The following is a 17793-nucleotide window of genomic DNA, read 5'->3' as shown; positions in this document are numbered from 1 at the left end:
TCGCACCCGGCCCATGTTCACGCTCTTATCAGACGGTGTAGGCAGGTTCGGGTAACCCTTTTCAATACATAATGATACTTGTACATTTGGAAAAGGTTAAATTGAGCACTGTTGTTAAATTTTGTGTTTTATTATCGATTTTTAAATATTGTTACAGCTTGTATTTGTGAAAAATCTTTCAATATTTGTATTGGTTGCTTAGTAGAGTAAACGTTACAACGCGCAAGTGGCGACGGTCGTGTACACTGTTTATGTTATTACCCGCCGCGAGTGAACGAACTCGCCACGTGCTGTCTACCTCGGCTCATTGTTACACTGGTCATTCAGTCGTTCCCTTTTGGTGAGTGAATGATTTCACTACGTGCCGCCATTCTTACAACATATTCATTCAGTTAAGGCATCCCTAAATTTAAGATGGAATAAAATAAATTGTGATAACGAAGTGTTGAGTCTGCTTATTTTCTGAAACTGATTTAGCAGAAATATGCTATATTGTTTGGAATAGCTTAAATACCCTATTCTAAATTCTTTGTTCTTTGTGTATTTGTTTTTTATAATGTCTATTTCCTGATATTGGTGTATCAGTCGGCGATGTTAAGCCGGCTATGATAAGCGGACGTAGCTTATCTATCTCACACACACCGGTGCAAGACCGCATCTTTGCGTATCTATGAATCATATAACCGTGGATTTTCACTGTAGAAATGTAACTATTATCTCAGTAAAGGAAATGAGTACGTTTTGTATGAAATCAAATTTTGTTGTGAGCGTTTTGTTGATGATTAGATTGTTCAAGGAGTTTTTACACGTTTTTAGAGTCAAGCCATTAGAAAAGAAAAAGAAATTGAATTATTTAAAATTAGAACACATTGTCGCCGTCATCACTTTTCGACCGACTTCCCAAAAGAAAGAGGTACTCATTTATTGTCCTTTTTCAAAATAGCTTTATTTCTAAATCTTTTACGATTTACATTTTGGTCCTTCGAGCCGGATTTTTACTTGAAAAGGGAGCGGAATAGTTTATACAAATTAGTTGTTGAAGTAAGAGTCAACAAGACAAACTCTATCTTACTAATAAATAAATGCGAATGATTAGATGGAAGGATGTTTGAGTTTTTAGCCTAAACGGCTGAACGGATTTCAATGAAATATGTCATAGATGTAGAGGATAGTCTGGAAAAACACATAGGCTATATACTTTTATTTATTACACGCGGACGAATTCGCGGGCGAAAGCTAGTATCTTATAAAAACCATTATGTAGCAGTGATTTGTTTTGTTTATTGTACCGCGTCTTCTTAATGCCTACAAAAAATTCGAAAGACTGTGGTTTTTAAGGTGAAATGCCGCCAAATTCCTCGACCATGTTATGTATTGTACTTAGTTCCCCACAGTGACTTAAAGTAAGTTAAATTTATATCATGTTTGCTTTCACATGACGGTTTATACACACTTCTTTGTTGCCTAAGATGTCAGCAATCAGAGCATATTTTCGAATAGCACTTTTTTTAATAAAAAAGGACTACACTTAAGTTACGCTTTAGGCTATATATTACGAGCGATACGAGCTGCCAACATCAAAAAGCAAGAATTTGACAAATGTAAACAATAAAATAAAATTTTCATAATTTCATGCGGATTAAGTCGCACGGGAACGCCTAGTTCATAGTATATGTTTGGTATGGTAGTGCATGTATGAAGTCATCTATCGCCAGGTTTCACGGTGAGGTCATAATCTACCTCTGTACTGTAGATAACATATTTACCCGTTTATAATCGATTAGCTTTCGCCCCCGACTCCGTCCGCGTGGAATAAAAAAAAACATTGCATTGCCTATGTTACTCACAGATACATTTCCTTTCTAACGGTGAAAGAATTTTTACAATCGAAACAATAGTTTTTGAGCCTATTCATTACAATCAAATGAAATGTTCCTCTTTATAATATTAGTATAGAAGTAGAAAACGGGTAAATATGTTGATATCGAAATAAATTAATTTAGAAAAATTGAACATTTTTTTGTACTAGCTTAGTCTAAAATCTAAAAGGTGTACAATGTTGCAGATAGGTTGTAGATTTCTAGTTTTTAAAACCTTGAAATGTTTGTGTTAGTTTATTTTATAACTTAGCTGAAGGCAATACGTCTGACTCACTCATGATCACAACGCATATAGAATACAATGTTTATTGCATTCATATATTGGTTAGTTTTCTAGAGGAAAATTGTCTATTGTTTATTTTATTATTTGTAGTCATAGAATTAAATACGTGACATCAGAATCGAATATTGTACAGCAAATCGTCGCAATAAGAGCTATATTTTAGCACTTGTGTATATTTTTATGACAAATTTTCGACCTAATTGCGTTAAATAATAATACACCAAGGAAATTACCGACCTCGACTATTATTGTATTCTTTTTGGAGACTTTGATAGTAGAAATAGGAAGCTAATTAACTCTTGTGAACTTTGTGCTAGATATATAATATAAACATACTTCTTGACACGTGCTTTTGTTGTTGATTTTTATGGGAACATTTCTATTATTAAAAATTGTATTGCAGTATCAAAATTAAAGAAATCAGGCTTTTTTTCTATATTCTTTTATTTTTGAAGGATATTCAATTTAAACATGCAAATATTCCGGTCTCTTATGCTAAAACTTAAGGTAATTATACTTTGTCGGACATCGCAGGATGTCTGCGAAGAATGGAAACCTTATATCCGCGATCATATCCTATGATGAAAGCGGATACGGTTTTTTTCTATTAGTTTTTATTAAAAAGCAAACCCACAGTTTGTAATGAAACAGAATAATTTATCGTATAATCAATGCACCGATACGTTGTCGACTTATACCCGCACACTCGATATTTATTTCTGCCTTCGCTAGAATATTTTATTACTTTGCGTGGGTTTGTTTATATTTTTTAAAATAGTAGGAAGACCATATCGAATGGAAATCTGTGTTTTAAACTAAAGTTTTTCGTCACGGTCGCTTTAATTGCATTTTATTTTGTTTCAAGTTTTAAGATTCGTTATATGTAAATAAGTATAACGGAGTAAGTAGCGGTTATGAATATGCATGGAGGTTTCGCCGGCAGGTCCAGTTTTGCGCAAGCTTTAATTAGTGAGTCGTGCGTATTTTTTTTTCTGAACCCAACACGATAAGTCGCATGGCTGATGTTCGGTAGATGATTTAAATTGAGACAACACGCAAAAAATGTTTACTAACCGTTGCTCGCGACTTCGTTCAGGTGGAATTAAAAATATAGCCTAATTTACTCAGCGATAACGTAGCTTTTTAGTGGTGAAAGAATTTTTGAAATCGGCCCAGTAGTTTTTGAGTTATTCTTATACATATCTTTACAAGTAGAGATTTGATAAAAGTTGATTTGATAGCTTCAGATAATATTCTTTACTTTTACAGAAAAAATTATCACTTTCGCAAGTCGTTCTCTGACTGTCCTTTTTCCTTATTCCAGTAGCGTTAAACCATTAAATGGCAGTCAATACGTTTTGTTTACGAGTTTCGATCGACTCGACTCCGAAGCTGTGATCGCATCGACTTTGTAATGTTACGACTGTTATAAAATACGGATATTGGCTGATTGCTGCCGCGATATACATTGTACCGTGATGTATTGAATTAGGGTGCTCACACACTGTAGTGTACAATTTTCTTAAACATGTATCAACCGATCTCAAACTTGTTTGTTTGTTAGGAATATCTCAGGTAGCAAATGCTTTGGCTTTTAATAGAGACATATAAAAATGATATATCCTATTTCTTAACGTCTTCTTGTCCGAAATTGATGGAGAGGTTGGTATAAATTGGTCTTCCCCCAAGCTTTAAAATGTCCTAGTGTGCGACCGCCCTAAGAGATCAATAGGAAAACAATAATTGCGTAGAGCAGTAGTGGCTGGCATTGTGCGGCGCAGGCGTCGAATCTAAATCGTATAATAACAGGTTTACGATTGGCCGCGTCCGCTCCGTCTCACCAGGGCACAGCCCCGTCGGTGGGCGCACGACAAACAAACAAACATACCTTTGATCCGCATCACAGACGGTTAATGTGGGTGTATAATACCGGCAGGTAAGCGCCACTGACGTAGTCAACACGTCACTACTATCTGGATTAGGGTTGCTAATCAAATAGTAAAAATAATCGATTGTTATTTGCATTGAATAGACTCTGAAGACATTTAGTCTACTTAACATAAGTTTTAAGTTTATACGAAATGAGTATATTAGCGGAAGTTTGAGAGTAGCCCCAGTAGTAGAGAAGGTAAGGAATAAATGGTTAGCATGGTATGGGCATGTTATGAGGAGGGATGAATCGCATGTTACAAGGAGAACGATAGTTATGAGTGTGGAAATGTACATCGGTAGAGGTAGACCTAGAAAGAGATGGATGGATTGCGTAAAAGGTGACATGATCAAAAAGGAAGTGATGACTGAGATGACGTATAATAGAGTAATGTGGAGGACAAAAACCTGTTGCGCCACTACGGGAGTAGGATAAGGAGAAAGGTGATGATGAACATAAGTTTAAAGTTTGGAATCTGCGAATAGTTTTGCGGTGAGATTATCTTCGCTGATGTTCGGAATGATGACCACAGGAATGTATTAGGTCGACTGGATAAAGTTTTACTGCTAATAACCAGTAGTCAATCTGCGAGTTGCACGCTCTACTTGCCCTGTCCCTTTCTATTGCAACACGCGTGGCTGCCGCTGCATATTATTGACACTTGCCTTACTCTATGGCTCGTCTATCGGATTTACACTGTTAATTATGCACGCTCTATTAATCGTAATGAGTGTTTATTTTTAATTAATATTGGGAGGATAATAGTGTTTAATTACGTTGTTAATTGATTGTTGTCTGGCAGTCTGTATTCACAACTGAAATAATTTGCTGTCGCAAAACTTGAGCCGTAATAATTATGTAGCGATAGTTGTGGAGTATATGTGCAGTTATACTAGTGGACTACTCTGTAGAGGCAGGGTAGATGGGGGAGATATGACGCAGTGTACCACGCGTCCCCACACCACCCAGTGTCTACCCTAGGTCCTGTATCGATCAGGATTTTGCTTACGTCACCATTAAATTACGAAAATTGTATTTACACTAAAGATTCTATTCCTTTTTCGGTCAATAAATGGTGTTTTTTTTTATTTTCTTGTTTAATTACCATAATCTAAAGAGGTAGACAGAGAATCAATAAATGTTAAATATTGCCACAATAAACATTGCTTTACGTAATCACAGTTAATTGCAATACCTAACGATAGCTATGCGCGTGTTTAGCGAACTTTACGCACTAAGGTCTTTTTAATTCACAGCGAATATGTGATGTGTGACGTCAGCTATATGTCGTAATATGACATTGTAAGGCTGGTGATACGCTGGAGTGATGATATTTTTTTTATAGATGAGTGTAAGTTAAATGTTAACTACTAAGGTAGATAGAAATTATGGTTTATGCCCGATCTTACAGATTTCTCTATTCAAGCTAAGTTTTAAGATTTTTTTAATTCCATGCTTTTGAAATAAATCACTATTATATGAGTCTTTTTGTCCCATAATTTTATACCTAAGGTGTTTCTAAAAGAGGTCAATTTCTGTCGATACAATCAATTGAATGATATGTATGTATGTACGCACTGCTGTCCCAAGGATCGTGATCGTGCGTCGCTCGGCCGACTTTCGCTAATAAATGCCACGGTCACTTAGACAACTTTAATACTATTTGACCGTGTATTTTGTTAACTATGTTACTTTTATAGTATAAGACTCTAATTTATAATTACGTTTTATAAAATTACTAGCTGTTCCTCACGACTTCGTCCGCGTGAAATTAAAAAAAATGTAGCCTATGTTACTCACAGATAAATTACCTTTCGAACGGTGAAAGAAATTTCAAAAATCGGCCCAGAAGTTTTTGAGTTATTTCAATACAAACAAAAATACAAATCCATCATTTTTTAATATCAGTATAGATGTGCCGAATAGCTGTTGTCCGCTTGGAAGTAAATAAAAATTTAAATTTTAGCAGCTTGCATATGTTTTCAAAGCAAGATCCTTTGACTCGTTCCGGAGATACGTATGTAGTAACAAATATCCAAACACCTACTTCATCTTACTAATCTATCTGCTTTTATTGTAAAAACGCTTCAAGAGGGTCATTTGAAATGGTTTCTCAATGTTATTGTTTTCAGTATCTATTTATGAATTACGCCCACGTTATTTTGAAACCCTTGAACTATTTTTTGATAATATTAATCTGATCACCTTAAACTGACGCCCACCCACCATTGAAACTAACCGTCCAGTCTTTAAACTACGTCATCAAGTAAATATCAATGAAAACATTGTGCAAACGGATTACAAAGCGCGCGCGATGCCCGTTACACACGAGGGTAACACAGTATAGCAGAATTGTTGTGCGTTCAATAGCAATGCTGAACTATCCAAGCAGCCGGTGCGTCCACGTGTGTAACTAGCATAACAGCCGTTACACTGCCCACGGCTCGCTGGCGATTGGAAGAAAAATAAGATAAAGACCTCCGTCGATAGATTGCGAAATGTTAGCAAAACGTTTGAGACATTCCCGCAAGGCCGCGCCAATTCAATCTCTGTTAGTGTTAGGCTGCCTGCACACTCAGCGACCAAAGGTTACCTAATTTTTACATCTGTAGAACTACCATACAGACATGCGTGCTCTAGTGTAGAACTCTATTGCTCGAATAAATCGCAAGTGTGTTATCGGCCTTACATATTGACGTAGACCGGCTGCGCAGGCGCATAGCGAGCGCAGTTTTTAATTGTAACAGATTAATGGTCCGTTTTAACTAATGGTTTTCAAAGGCCAGCCGGCCATTATATAACCTTTAGCCTAGATATTTCTGCATTCTAGGTGAGTATATGATTATTGTAATTTTTAAAAAATCTGGATAAAATTAACCGTGGGTGCAAAAACAAGCTTCTGATGTCTAATATATTAAACAAACCTACCACCTCATATTATAAACGTAGCAGTACAAAAAGTACTTAATCCGTCGTAAGGTATTTGGTCCAAGGTCTTCATGTTGCATATCTCCTCGCGGCTGAGGCGGTCGTGAGCTGTTCACACAGTAGCTGTCAAAAAGTAGTCACGATTAATAGTAGTAAACTGTTAAGTAATTACTTATTAACTTATACATTAGTTATTTCGACGAAATTACGTTGTAGTAATGAATTTGTGATAACCGTGAAATTCCTCAGTCACGGTTATTTTAGATTTTAAAATCTGTAAGAACTAGCCCGTGACTCTGTATTTGTGGAACTAAAAAAAATCGAAATTAAGTAGCCTATGTTTCCTTCTAGACTATCCTCTATGTCTATGCCAAGTCTATGCAAACTTTAACAAACATCCATCCATCTAAATTTTCGCATTTATAATATTAGTGAGATTAGTAAGATAAAGACTTTTGCAACTACATGTAGGTTGTAGACAAGGGCGGATCCAGCTTTGGCGCCAGAGAGGGCTCACATAGTCGTGGTCAAGTCAAGAGCTTGACAAATTATGTAAATATATTTTGTCAAGCGTTTGACCAATGCTCAGGAGGGGGTCATGACCCCCATGAACCACCCCCTGGATCCGCCGTTGTTTGTAGATGAATTTAGGTGTGCTACTTTTATTATTCTAAATAGTTCGTGTAGTTATATAAGTGTACGGCGACATTCAAATCACGTAAAAGTAACGTAAGTGCATTACTTAGTCGTTGAAATTACTGACAGCATCTGAATGATGTTGGTACATATGTAGTTATTTATAGATTTCATCTGATATAACTTATGTGATAATGTTCTGTCTGATAATGTATAGATCAGATAAAGATATTTAAATCAGAAAATACATGATAATAAGTGAAATCTATACCTACTCTTATAACTAATGTTTTTAATGTATTGAAATAACTCAAAAATACTAGGCTGATTTCAAAAATTCTTTCACAGTTAAAAAGCTACGTTATCAGTGAGTAACATAGACTATGTGTTTTATTATTTTTCAATTTTACACGGAGGAAGTCGCGAGCACCAGCTATCATTCATATATTCGTGATACGAAGCATTTGTGTGTCCCGAAATATTTTTTTTAGTTGGCGTAAGTAATGTTAAACAATTTTATTTAAATCGACGTGAGTAATCGATCATACATGTGTGAAAGATATCGGTGATTGTATGCGAGTTATGTGGATTTCATGACTACATCTATACTATTATAATAAAGCGTAAACACAAACTTTTTTGTTGCCTAAGATGTCAGCAAACACAGCATGTTTTTGATTAATTCTTTTTTTAATAAAAAGCCCTACACTTACGTCACGCTTTAGGCTATATATTTTAACATCATTAAACTTAAATATTTTGGATAAAAACTCTAATGTGGGAAAGAGACCATAAGTTGCTGCCAACATTAAGGAAGCAAGGTTGCCATCGTGTTATGTAATTTTGACACTTGCAATTGATAATTAAACAAATGTAAACAATGTAATAAAAGTTACATAATTACATGCGGATGAAGCCGCACGGGAACAGCTAGTCCTAAATATATTTCACATCGATGTATATGAACTGTGCCATCACATTGCGACCTCGTAAACTATGTTAATTGTCAGTTCCGTGCTCGTTGGATTAATTAATGTCCGTTTTATGAACTACTAGCTTTCGCACGCGACTCCGTTCTCGTGCGTCTATGTTTTCTTCCAGAGTGTCCTCTACGTCTATGTCAAATTTCAACAATATCCGATCAGCAGTTTAGGGTATAAACTCTAACATCCATCCATCTAAACTTTCGCATTTATAATATAAGTAGGATTAGTGAGATTAGTAAGACTAGTAAGAAGTAAGATTAGTGAGCAATATAACATTACGTTTTTTTTTATCAAATTAGGTCAATAGTGATAGATCTTGAAATAATAAGAGTTAATAATATTTTTTTAAAATATAAAAACTGTAATTCAGTGAATTTTGGTCGAAAGTATGAAAAAATCATATTTACAGATTGTTAGTTTAATTTGCCTTGTAGAAATTGACTCCAGACATCATAATTTGTAGTAATGCAAACATATCTCAGTAGTAAATGTCAATAAATAATAATTTTCTTTTCATATTTAAGATCAAAGAATTCAGGAAGCACAGCGTAGGTCGCTCTACGCGACACCAGCTGTGTCATTTCATATGACAAAGATTAAAACAGAGGCATCTGATTTAATTTAAAAATTCATTTTAACCTCATATATAAAGAAATTGAAAAAATCGGGTAAATAAAACGGAACGTAAGTAATCCAATCTAATTAGAACCAACTATTTTTTTTTATTAAGCGTGTATTTTTAGCGAAGCAATGACGTTGGGAATTTACAATTTTTAATGGTACAGTCATAACCTAACTGTCTAAAAATATAATTTGTTTATACAGTACCCGATTGTGGAGTCGCGATGTATCTTGAAATAGCTAGGTGTAGGCAGAACGGGGTTGGCAGACGTGGACGACCGCGTCACGCCAGACACGACATAGACTAAATAACTACTGTTAAGAAGAAAATTAGTACCGCGCTATAGAATTGGCGCAACACTAGATTATTGGCATAAACGTCACATCTCTAACTGACAGCTGTCAGTGTCATTAGAAGGATGGATATTTGCGCACATTCCTGAAGAGTGACAGGATCTCGAGTGCAGTGTTATAATTAATATCGCTAGTATCAATTAAATAAATTGTTTAAAACTACATACACCATAATATAGACAAAGTCGAGGAATTATATTTCTAACCCATACCAGTGAAAAACTTCTCATAGCACAAGACATAGACACGCTGTTTAATGCGATAAGTGGGAAGCGAATTAAATTCTTTGTCTTAACCGGTAAACTAGACTGTGGCATCTAGAAGAAAAAGTTATTGAATAATTACTTAAGGAGCCCCCTTACTGTAGATTTTCTTTGCAAGCTTCAACTACTCTCCAGTGTCTATTAACAATTAGGTAACTTTTTTATTTGGACTAGCTTTAAATGGGCGACTCATTTTGCTAGGAAAACGATATAGAAGAAACATTTAAGTTATTAGAAATCTTTTTTTATCTCGTCTATGGTTCGAATAAGGGAAATCGGTTTTCTAAAAACTGTTTAGTTTGGTATTTTAGATTGATTCTAAAAAATATATTTTTTTTGTTAATCATTGCTTAACGCAGTTTTAATATTGTTTAGTATACATCAGTATATAAAGTTTGTGACTGACGGAATGATTGACAAGTTGGCTCGCGGCCCACTGTCAGGGTCAACGAACTGTTAATTTTATTTTATACTTTAAGTTTACTAGAGTTATGTTGTTTTTTTTACATTTAATCGAAGATTTAAACATTCTTTTTTGCCATTCAACAATGACTAAGTTTGAATCTTGTATTTTAAACAATAACACTGTAAACATTATTTGTAAATGTATTCAAAATGTACAATTTCGGAACCTAACAGCTAGTCGTTCCGCGTACGTAAATAACATCAAAGTAGTGCACCGTACAGAGTTATTTTGATACATTGAAATACTTGCTTTTTTCCGGTATTGTAACACCGCTTGTACTGCGGGAACACTTAGTAATATACAGTCATGTAAATATAATACAGTGGTTAGCAGTCTGGTTTATAGTTTAGCAGTTCTGTGATCGAATCACAAATGACATCAATGATTTTATATTATTTCGCAGACGTTGTGTGTTGTGTATTGTTTCCGAAGTGGCGGCTGCGCCCGCCGTCAATATGACAGCTGGTTGAATAAACAGTCTGTGCTAAGCAAGCTATCGTTTTACTACTCCCAATACTTAACATTGTGTTTCGATTGTAATGACTTTGTTGTCGACCTATTTTGTCAAGGATGACAAATGTATCGAACACAAAGTGACATTGTATTGCACGCCATCTTCTTGGGTAAAGTTGCAATTGATTTAATGACCAAAGCATAAGTACAATCGTAAAGTGATAAGAACAAAGGCGCCGCTCGCCGATGGCACCGTGACCCAGTAATATACGATTATTTCAATTATGATATGAAAGCGCGCAGCAAACAAACATTGTTTTCATAACCCAAGCAATTACATATTATCGCACAGTGAGAGACGCGAGGCGCGGCGCGGCGGCGCGAGTGTTACGTCAAAAGTCGCAAGCTGGCATAATATGCGGCCTTGCTGCCGTCTACTGAGTGATGATAAAAAAACAAAAACTCAATCGGTTCCGTTGGCAGTTAACGTCATTCTGTAGCGATGAGTCATCGTGTGCGGACGTCTCCGTTGTTCCGACCGGACGGGTTTGCGGGTTAACTGATAACGATTTGTTTTTATTTCCGACGCGCAGGGCCCCGATAGCTGACGTGTCGGTGTGGTGTCAGGCACGGCCCGAAAATGCGATGTAAGGTGTAATGATTTGAATAAACAAATTAGGTATTATTTTTATATAGGTATAAAGTGGTTAATTACCGAAAAAACTATATTATTGATTGACTATTTGATTTACTTTTCTGTAACGAAAACCGCTAATCATTTTTGAAAAATGAAAAACTACATGTCTTCTTTTCTCATCCTGTTGGAAACAAAATAAATAGTTTTTCCTCTGAAAATTCTAATAACTACAGGAATATAATTGATAATTAATACCACAACAATTTTACAACATTCCTATCACATAACATCACTATGTAATGCGAAATAAAAAGCAGTAACATCTAACCTGTTCCCGAGTCAACGTGTCCCGCCGCCGGCAGCCTCCAGCGATACCAGGAACAAATGACGATCCAATGAGTCATCCTCTAATTAGTTCCCAATATCTCATCATAGTCTATATAAGGTAGTGAATTTGCTTTTTTTTTACAACCTAGTAGGTCCTAAACAATTTGCTAGGAAGCTAAGAAGCAACAATTTTAAAGTTCAATTTGGAATTAACTGGGAAAAGATAAATCTTATAAATTGTCACATCACACAATCTACATTTTTCCTCAAGTAATTTAAAATCTGTATAATTGGATTATGATCTGGAATTAAAAATAACTTAAAACTGCCAGCCCTCGGCGTGGGAATAGCTTGTGTTTTGCATGTCTTATTAGTGAGGCGAGCCAAGTGATTCAACAGCAGGGGCTCGCGTCTACATTGCAAATTATGCTCTGGAATCGATGACGACACCGGTTACGTCATCGTGTGAATTATCTCACCATGGCTGTGAGGCTCATTTTAAATAGGGTCATTGTTTGCGAAAACTTCTAATCTAAACGGTACTGGATCTAATACTGTCTAGATTACAAACGTTCCCTCTGAGAGTTAGTAATCTATGGGTGGTTCGGTCTGCTATCTCCATTAGGCGGTACCATCTTGCTGGCGTCTCGATCTGAACTATACCAGTCACATATTTCTTTCAGCATCATCTGTCTACCTTGCTTTGGGTCTACCCAAATCAACGACTGGGAAGTTGCCTAAGTTCGAGTAACTTCAGTCTACCTATACTAATTTAGCAGCGTGTGTGCTTAAGGAACCAATTATCAGTAGATAATAGATTTCAGTTCCTCAAAAGCACCGTAATAATGTAGTTATTTAGAATTATGGCGTAATATCACGACGACAAGTTAGTTGGAACGGTGACAAAGCGGCGTCGCGTGGCTGTCTTCCAGCATTTCCCCGGCGGTCGATATCAGCCAAAACTTAATGGAGTTTTACATAGCATAGCATATTTCATGAAATAATTTAAGTTGTAGTACAAACAATTCTATAAACGAGCCTACATTCAAATAAATTAGATGGTTTAACCTGATTATTATTGTTTCTCCAACCAAAATATTTGATGTACTCTCATTATAAAATGTCAAAATGTCGCAGTTGGAAGCCTTTTTGGTCGCAATGCGGTCTGTAGGCGTCGCGACGTCTGCGAGCCGCGGGCCTCGCTACTGTCGACTGCGGAAAACATTAAAATGTATTGTTGGTGATGATTAAGCGCGTATAGCTTTTTATATTTATTTTGGTACACGTGTGTGTTCGCGACGCTACTGTGACGCTTTGTATGGATTTAAAATCCATATAGCCTATTTTACTCAGGAATAATGGAGCATCTAAATGTGACGTGAAATATAGAAGGTAGATTTTCTTTCTTACATAAAACACAAATCTTTCCTCTTTACGATATTAATATGAATACAAAAATAGTTACTGATAGTTAATGTATTGAATCTTAGATTTTTTATTGCCCTCATCCATAGTGTGTGTAAGCAGACGGATAATCCACCCGTCGTGTAATATATCTTCGTCTTCAGACCATATCGTTGAGATCTAGAATGTTCTAGACGTCACTTCATTGGCATGCACAAGAGGCCACCTGTCTGCCGCGCCCCGGCCTCGCGTCACTCATCAGAACATCTTTCCCTCATTCGAATGAAGTTTATTGTAGAATCAGTTATATCAAGAGTTTAAATTAGATTTTGAAAAGCAAAAAATAATAAGATATTTTGTCAAGATTTTTGTCAGATTGTCAGTGTTCGTAAAATAAAATGGTTTGCTTATTAAAAAGATGAAGGTTAATTTTTATATTAATATATTACACTTCCGTCTAGAAACTTCTTAATTTTGACGCGATCAGTCGCCAAATGTGTTCGTATGACACATAATTACATCATAAAGCGAATCTATCGCAGAGTGGGAAAGTCGTCACTGGTAAGGGTGCTTTTACACGCTAGCGTAAAACGCGCGTTTTGTAGTATCTAGATAGTGTAAATACGACTTAAATATTGAATGAATAAACATAAATTACAATATTACGAATTAAAAATAACCTCAAGCGAAACATGAACGGTTGATGTTACGATGACTCGTAAACATCCGGGGATCTGTTACTGACGCCGGCTTCATTAATAAAATATGGGAAGCTAGATACGAACAAACATGATGTTATGATTCGAATTTTGGTTTTTAATAATTTCTTAGTATTAAACCTATATCTATAGTCTATACTTATATAATAAAGCGTAAACACACAGTACTTCGTGGCGTAGGATGTCAGCAATCACAGTTTATTTTTGAATAATTCTTATTTTAATTATTCCCTACACTTACGACACGCTTTAGGCTATATATTTGCACGCTATTAAAGTTAGAAAGGAAAATAAATTGGAAAAAACCGTCATGTGGGAAAGAGACCATAAGCTACACGCTGCCAACATTAAGGAAGCAAAGTTATTATAGTAACGGTAATTTTGACATTTATAATTGAGAATTTGACAAATGTAAACAATAAAATAAAGTTATGTATAATTTCATGCGAATGAAGCCGTACCGAAATAGCCAGTAATTAATATAAATATAAGTATCCTGGAATGTCCTAATTGAACCTCAAAATTGTCAAAATATAAGTTTTCAAAATAACCGTTTGGCTTTTGTAAACGCATCTTTATTAACGTCGGCCACGGTCCGATGTGAACTATGTAAATTGACGATGAATTTGGCGCGTAATATAGAATTTGCTTTGATTGGCTTGTTATGAGAATTCAGTGTCACTCAGTTTAACATGATAATTAATATCGTTCAAGAAATAAATTATATGTACAACAAAACTCACGCTTCTAACCCAGTGAGGTAGGAGATTACCGACTTCTTAGCTCGGTAGTAACCTCTCTCGTCTCACTGTCTACATGGTCATACACTGTATGCTCGTCGCATATATCAAATGTTAATTAAAATCGACTACGTCGTTGAGGTCCCAAGTGAGGGCACAGCTTATTCTTAGAAATCGATTTGGGGTTATCTAATCAAAACATAACTAGCAACTTCAAGGTATGTTGTTTTATTTGTGAGCCTATATAGGTGTCTGTAATATGCTGCTGTAAGAGAAATAAATCAATTTATAAATCAATTAGTAAAATGGAATTCATTGACAATGAAGAATACATGAAAAAGGACGTCTAAATCAATGGAAAGAGCGTCGGTGGCTCAGTAGTTTAAGCTCTTCTAAACTATAGTTTGGTCTTGGATTCGAATCCCGCTGTACCAATGTGATTTTTGAATTTTTGAATAATCATATTTACAAAATTTACTCGACGTTTTTACGGTGAAGAAAACCATCGTGATGCGATATTCTTGAAGTGATCCAACCCACACATGGCTAGCGTTGTTGACTATCGCCTAGTCATCCCAACTTAGCATAGGCTCCGAGCCCATTGGGGACGTACAGTGAGCTGGTGATAGGCGTGGAGGTCTTGTAAATCTTAACTCATATTATTGAAATACATTTATATTTTTTAAAAGATTCCGCGAAGCAGTAATATAGTTTTAAACGTTTGTAATAAATGATATAAATAATTTTTGTGGGTATATTGTCGCGTAGACTTCCCTATCCACGTACGTTATCTGGAATATTTCCAGCGTGTTGTTACGGTGCTTCCGCACGCACACTGGCACACGATGTCACACATGTCAGTGCGGTGGCATAGCGTGATCTTGATAAACGACCTCGTGTCATCTACGAATAGTGGCTGGTGACGTCATATAATGGTAACCAAAGAATTGTCCGCAAGTGGAGATAGTATCTGAAATATACGCTTCTAGGAAGCCAACAATGTACCAATGTTTTCTTTCTGCTATGTTGGCTATATAGTTCCGTACTGAATTGTGGTATTTTTCAATCTCCCGCAGACCGACATGTGGCTGCGGGCTCCGGGGCCCATGTGCTTGCCAATTATTTTTTAATACATATACTCAAAAGTTATTTTTAACGAGACGTTTTATTTCGCGACTTGTTTACTTTTGATTTAACCCTCCTCTAAGCAGTAAAGTTCAAACCAAAATAAATTAAAAATGCTAAAGAAAGAAAAGCCCGTTGGTCTAATGATAGTGTTCAGATCTTTCTAGAATTTCAATAACTAACTAGTTAGATAACTAACAGAAATTTTACTCGAAAGAAAAAATAAAAAAAGAAAAGAAGAAAAAAGAAGTTTTACGTAGTTATCCACGTGAGCAATGATATTGACAATGGAACTAATAAAAGATTATAATTAAGACTGATGTTTTCCTTTCCGAGGTCGTATTAATATAAAATTCTATAGAAAATTATAAGAATTAGAGAATATGAATTCCTATATACTTTGCACATACGAGGTCATACGATCCTTTGTACTTACATTTGTAATTATTACAATTGTTCTGGTTGCGTTTGCGCAGCGCAAACAGACCTACATGGCGGAGTTAGCTTTACTTTGCTTATTACTAGAAAATTATTTACGAGCGGTGTAAATATTTATTGTGCAGCGCACGGTCCGCCGGCCGTGTTGTCGCATTCGACTTGCCTCGTAAATATCGACCTTCGTAAGCTGTCGAAATAGTCCCCCGGCGACACGCGCCTTTGTGTCTTTAAGGTCGTTAAATTAATAGAAAGGTTCGTTTATATGTCGTAAATCATGTGAAACCACGTAAATATGATGTCACCGAGTGCCGAAATAACCGGCCGATGTTTGTTGCTAATGTTTTAAATGTTACCTTGACATCCACGTGTTTTAAATGCTGGAAGCGTTTACAGGATCTTGGTGAATTTCATAACTTGGGTTTATTGCAGGTGATGCTGGGCGTGTCGGGGCCTGGGCCAGGCGGAGGGGGAGGGGGTGGGGGAGAGCCCGGCGCGGGGGAGCTGCTCACTGTCACCGTGGTGCGCGACGAGCACGGCTACGGCATGAAGGTCTCCGGTGAGTGCACAACAACAGTGATCCTGATCCTAACACTACTGCAAAGTACACGTACTGAACTAAAGATTACTTCACAAGTTTTAACCATGCAAATAGGGTCGTCGCCCCTAAAACTGACCTATCTGTAATACTGTTGTAATCAGTTCTGGCTACCTGTTTCAGGTGACAACCCTGTGTACGTACAGTCTGTGAAGGAGCATGGAGCGGCGTGGCGAGCTGGCCTCCGCGCTGGTGACCGCATACTTTGCGTGGATGCTGTCCACGTGTACCAACACACACATCAGCAGGTCGTTCACATGATACGAGGTAAAGAACGTAACGCTGGTTATAAAGTTGTGTAGGAAATAGTGTAACAGAGTTCAGATTTATGTGTAATTGTAAATGTTTTGTGTTGCAGCAAAACCGACAATAGCGTTGACTGTACAACAGAATAGCTCGCGGAACAAGACGCCCATCACTGCGCCACTACCCGTCAATGTAAGCCTGCACTAAATATATGTTGTTACAGTGTTTTGAGTTTAATTTTATAAGTTTTATCATACAAATTAGTTTCTGTCAGTCTACTGCAAAGAGCGAAGCGTTATTCCCCTCCCCCCTGCAAGTAGTTGCATCTGTACAAACAAACGTACGGATTTTGAGGTCGCCGGCGAAATTCCTCTATTGACGTATCTCTTTATAATTCACCTGTTACCTATACGAATATACAAAAATGTTATTTGTGGGGATTGTTTGTTAAGATATACTTTCTGAATTTAACTATTTATTGGGCGAGCTACTTTACATTATTCTATAAATTTAAGTGGGAGGCGAATTTAATTCTTTGACTGTACGAGTTGTGTCCTTGTGTTGTTGCAGCCGGAGAACCAGCGGCAGTTGGAAGAGTCGAAGGTGCTGACGATGAGGCTCATGTTGCAGAAAGAGCAGAAATACATCAGGGAGTTGCGCAGTTAGTTTTTTTTTATATATTGTACATATTTTATCGTAGGTTAAGAACACACTGAATCTTTAACTAAACAGTCTTACATTGTCCTGGTAACCCCCCCCCCC

The 17793-nt window shown here is 36.5% G+C and overlaps 1 protein-coding gene across 1 annotated transcript in view; it reads left to right on the top strand.

The window, feature by feature from the left end:
- Nucleotides 1–17793, top strand: part of LOC106100000 (rho guanine nucleotide exchange factor 12-like) — a 21349-nt gene that overhangs the window by 3227 nt on the left and 329 nt on the right. The window contains exons 2-5 of the mRNA XM_013278716.1: nt 16620–16746; nt 16909–17052; nt 17144–17223; nt 17602–17692. Of these exons, the coding sequence (XP_013134170.1) occupies nt 16623–16746; nt 16909–17052; nt 17144–17223; nt 17602–17692 (439 nt within the window). The 5' untranslated portion in view covers nt 16620–16622. The remainder of the gene's footprint in view (nt 1–16619; nt 16747–16908; nt 17053–17143; nt 17224–17601; nt 17693–17793) is intronic.

This window comes from Papilio polytes, unplaced genomic scaffold, assembly GCF_000836215.1.
Source record: "Papilio polytes unplaced genomic scaffold, Ppol_1.0 DF824325.1, whole genome shotgun sequence".
NCBI classification, from domain to species: domain Eukaryota; kingdom Metazoa; phylum Arthropoda; class Insecta; order Lepidoptera; family Papilionidae; genus Papilio; species Papilio polytes.
This window is presented reverse-complemented; position numbering and strand designations above follow the sequence as displayed.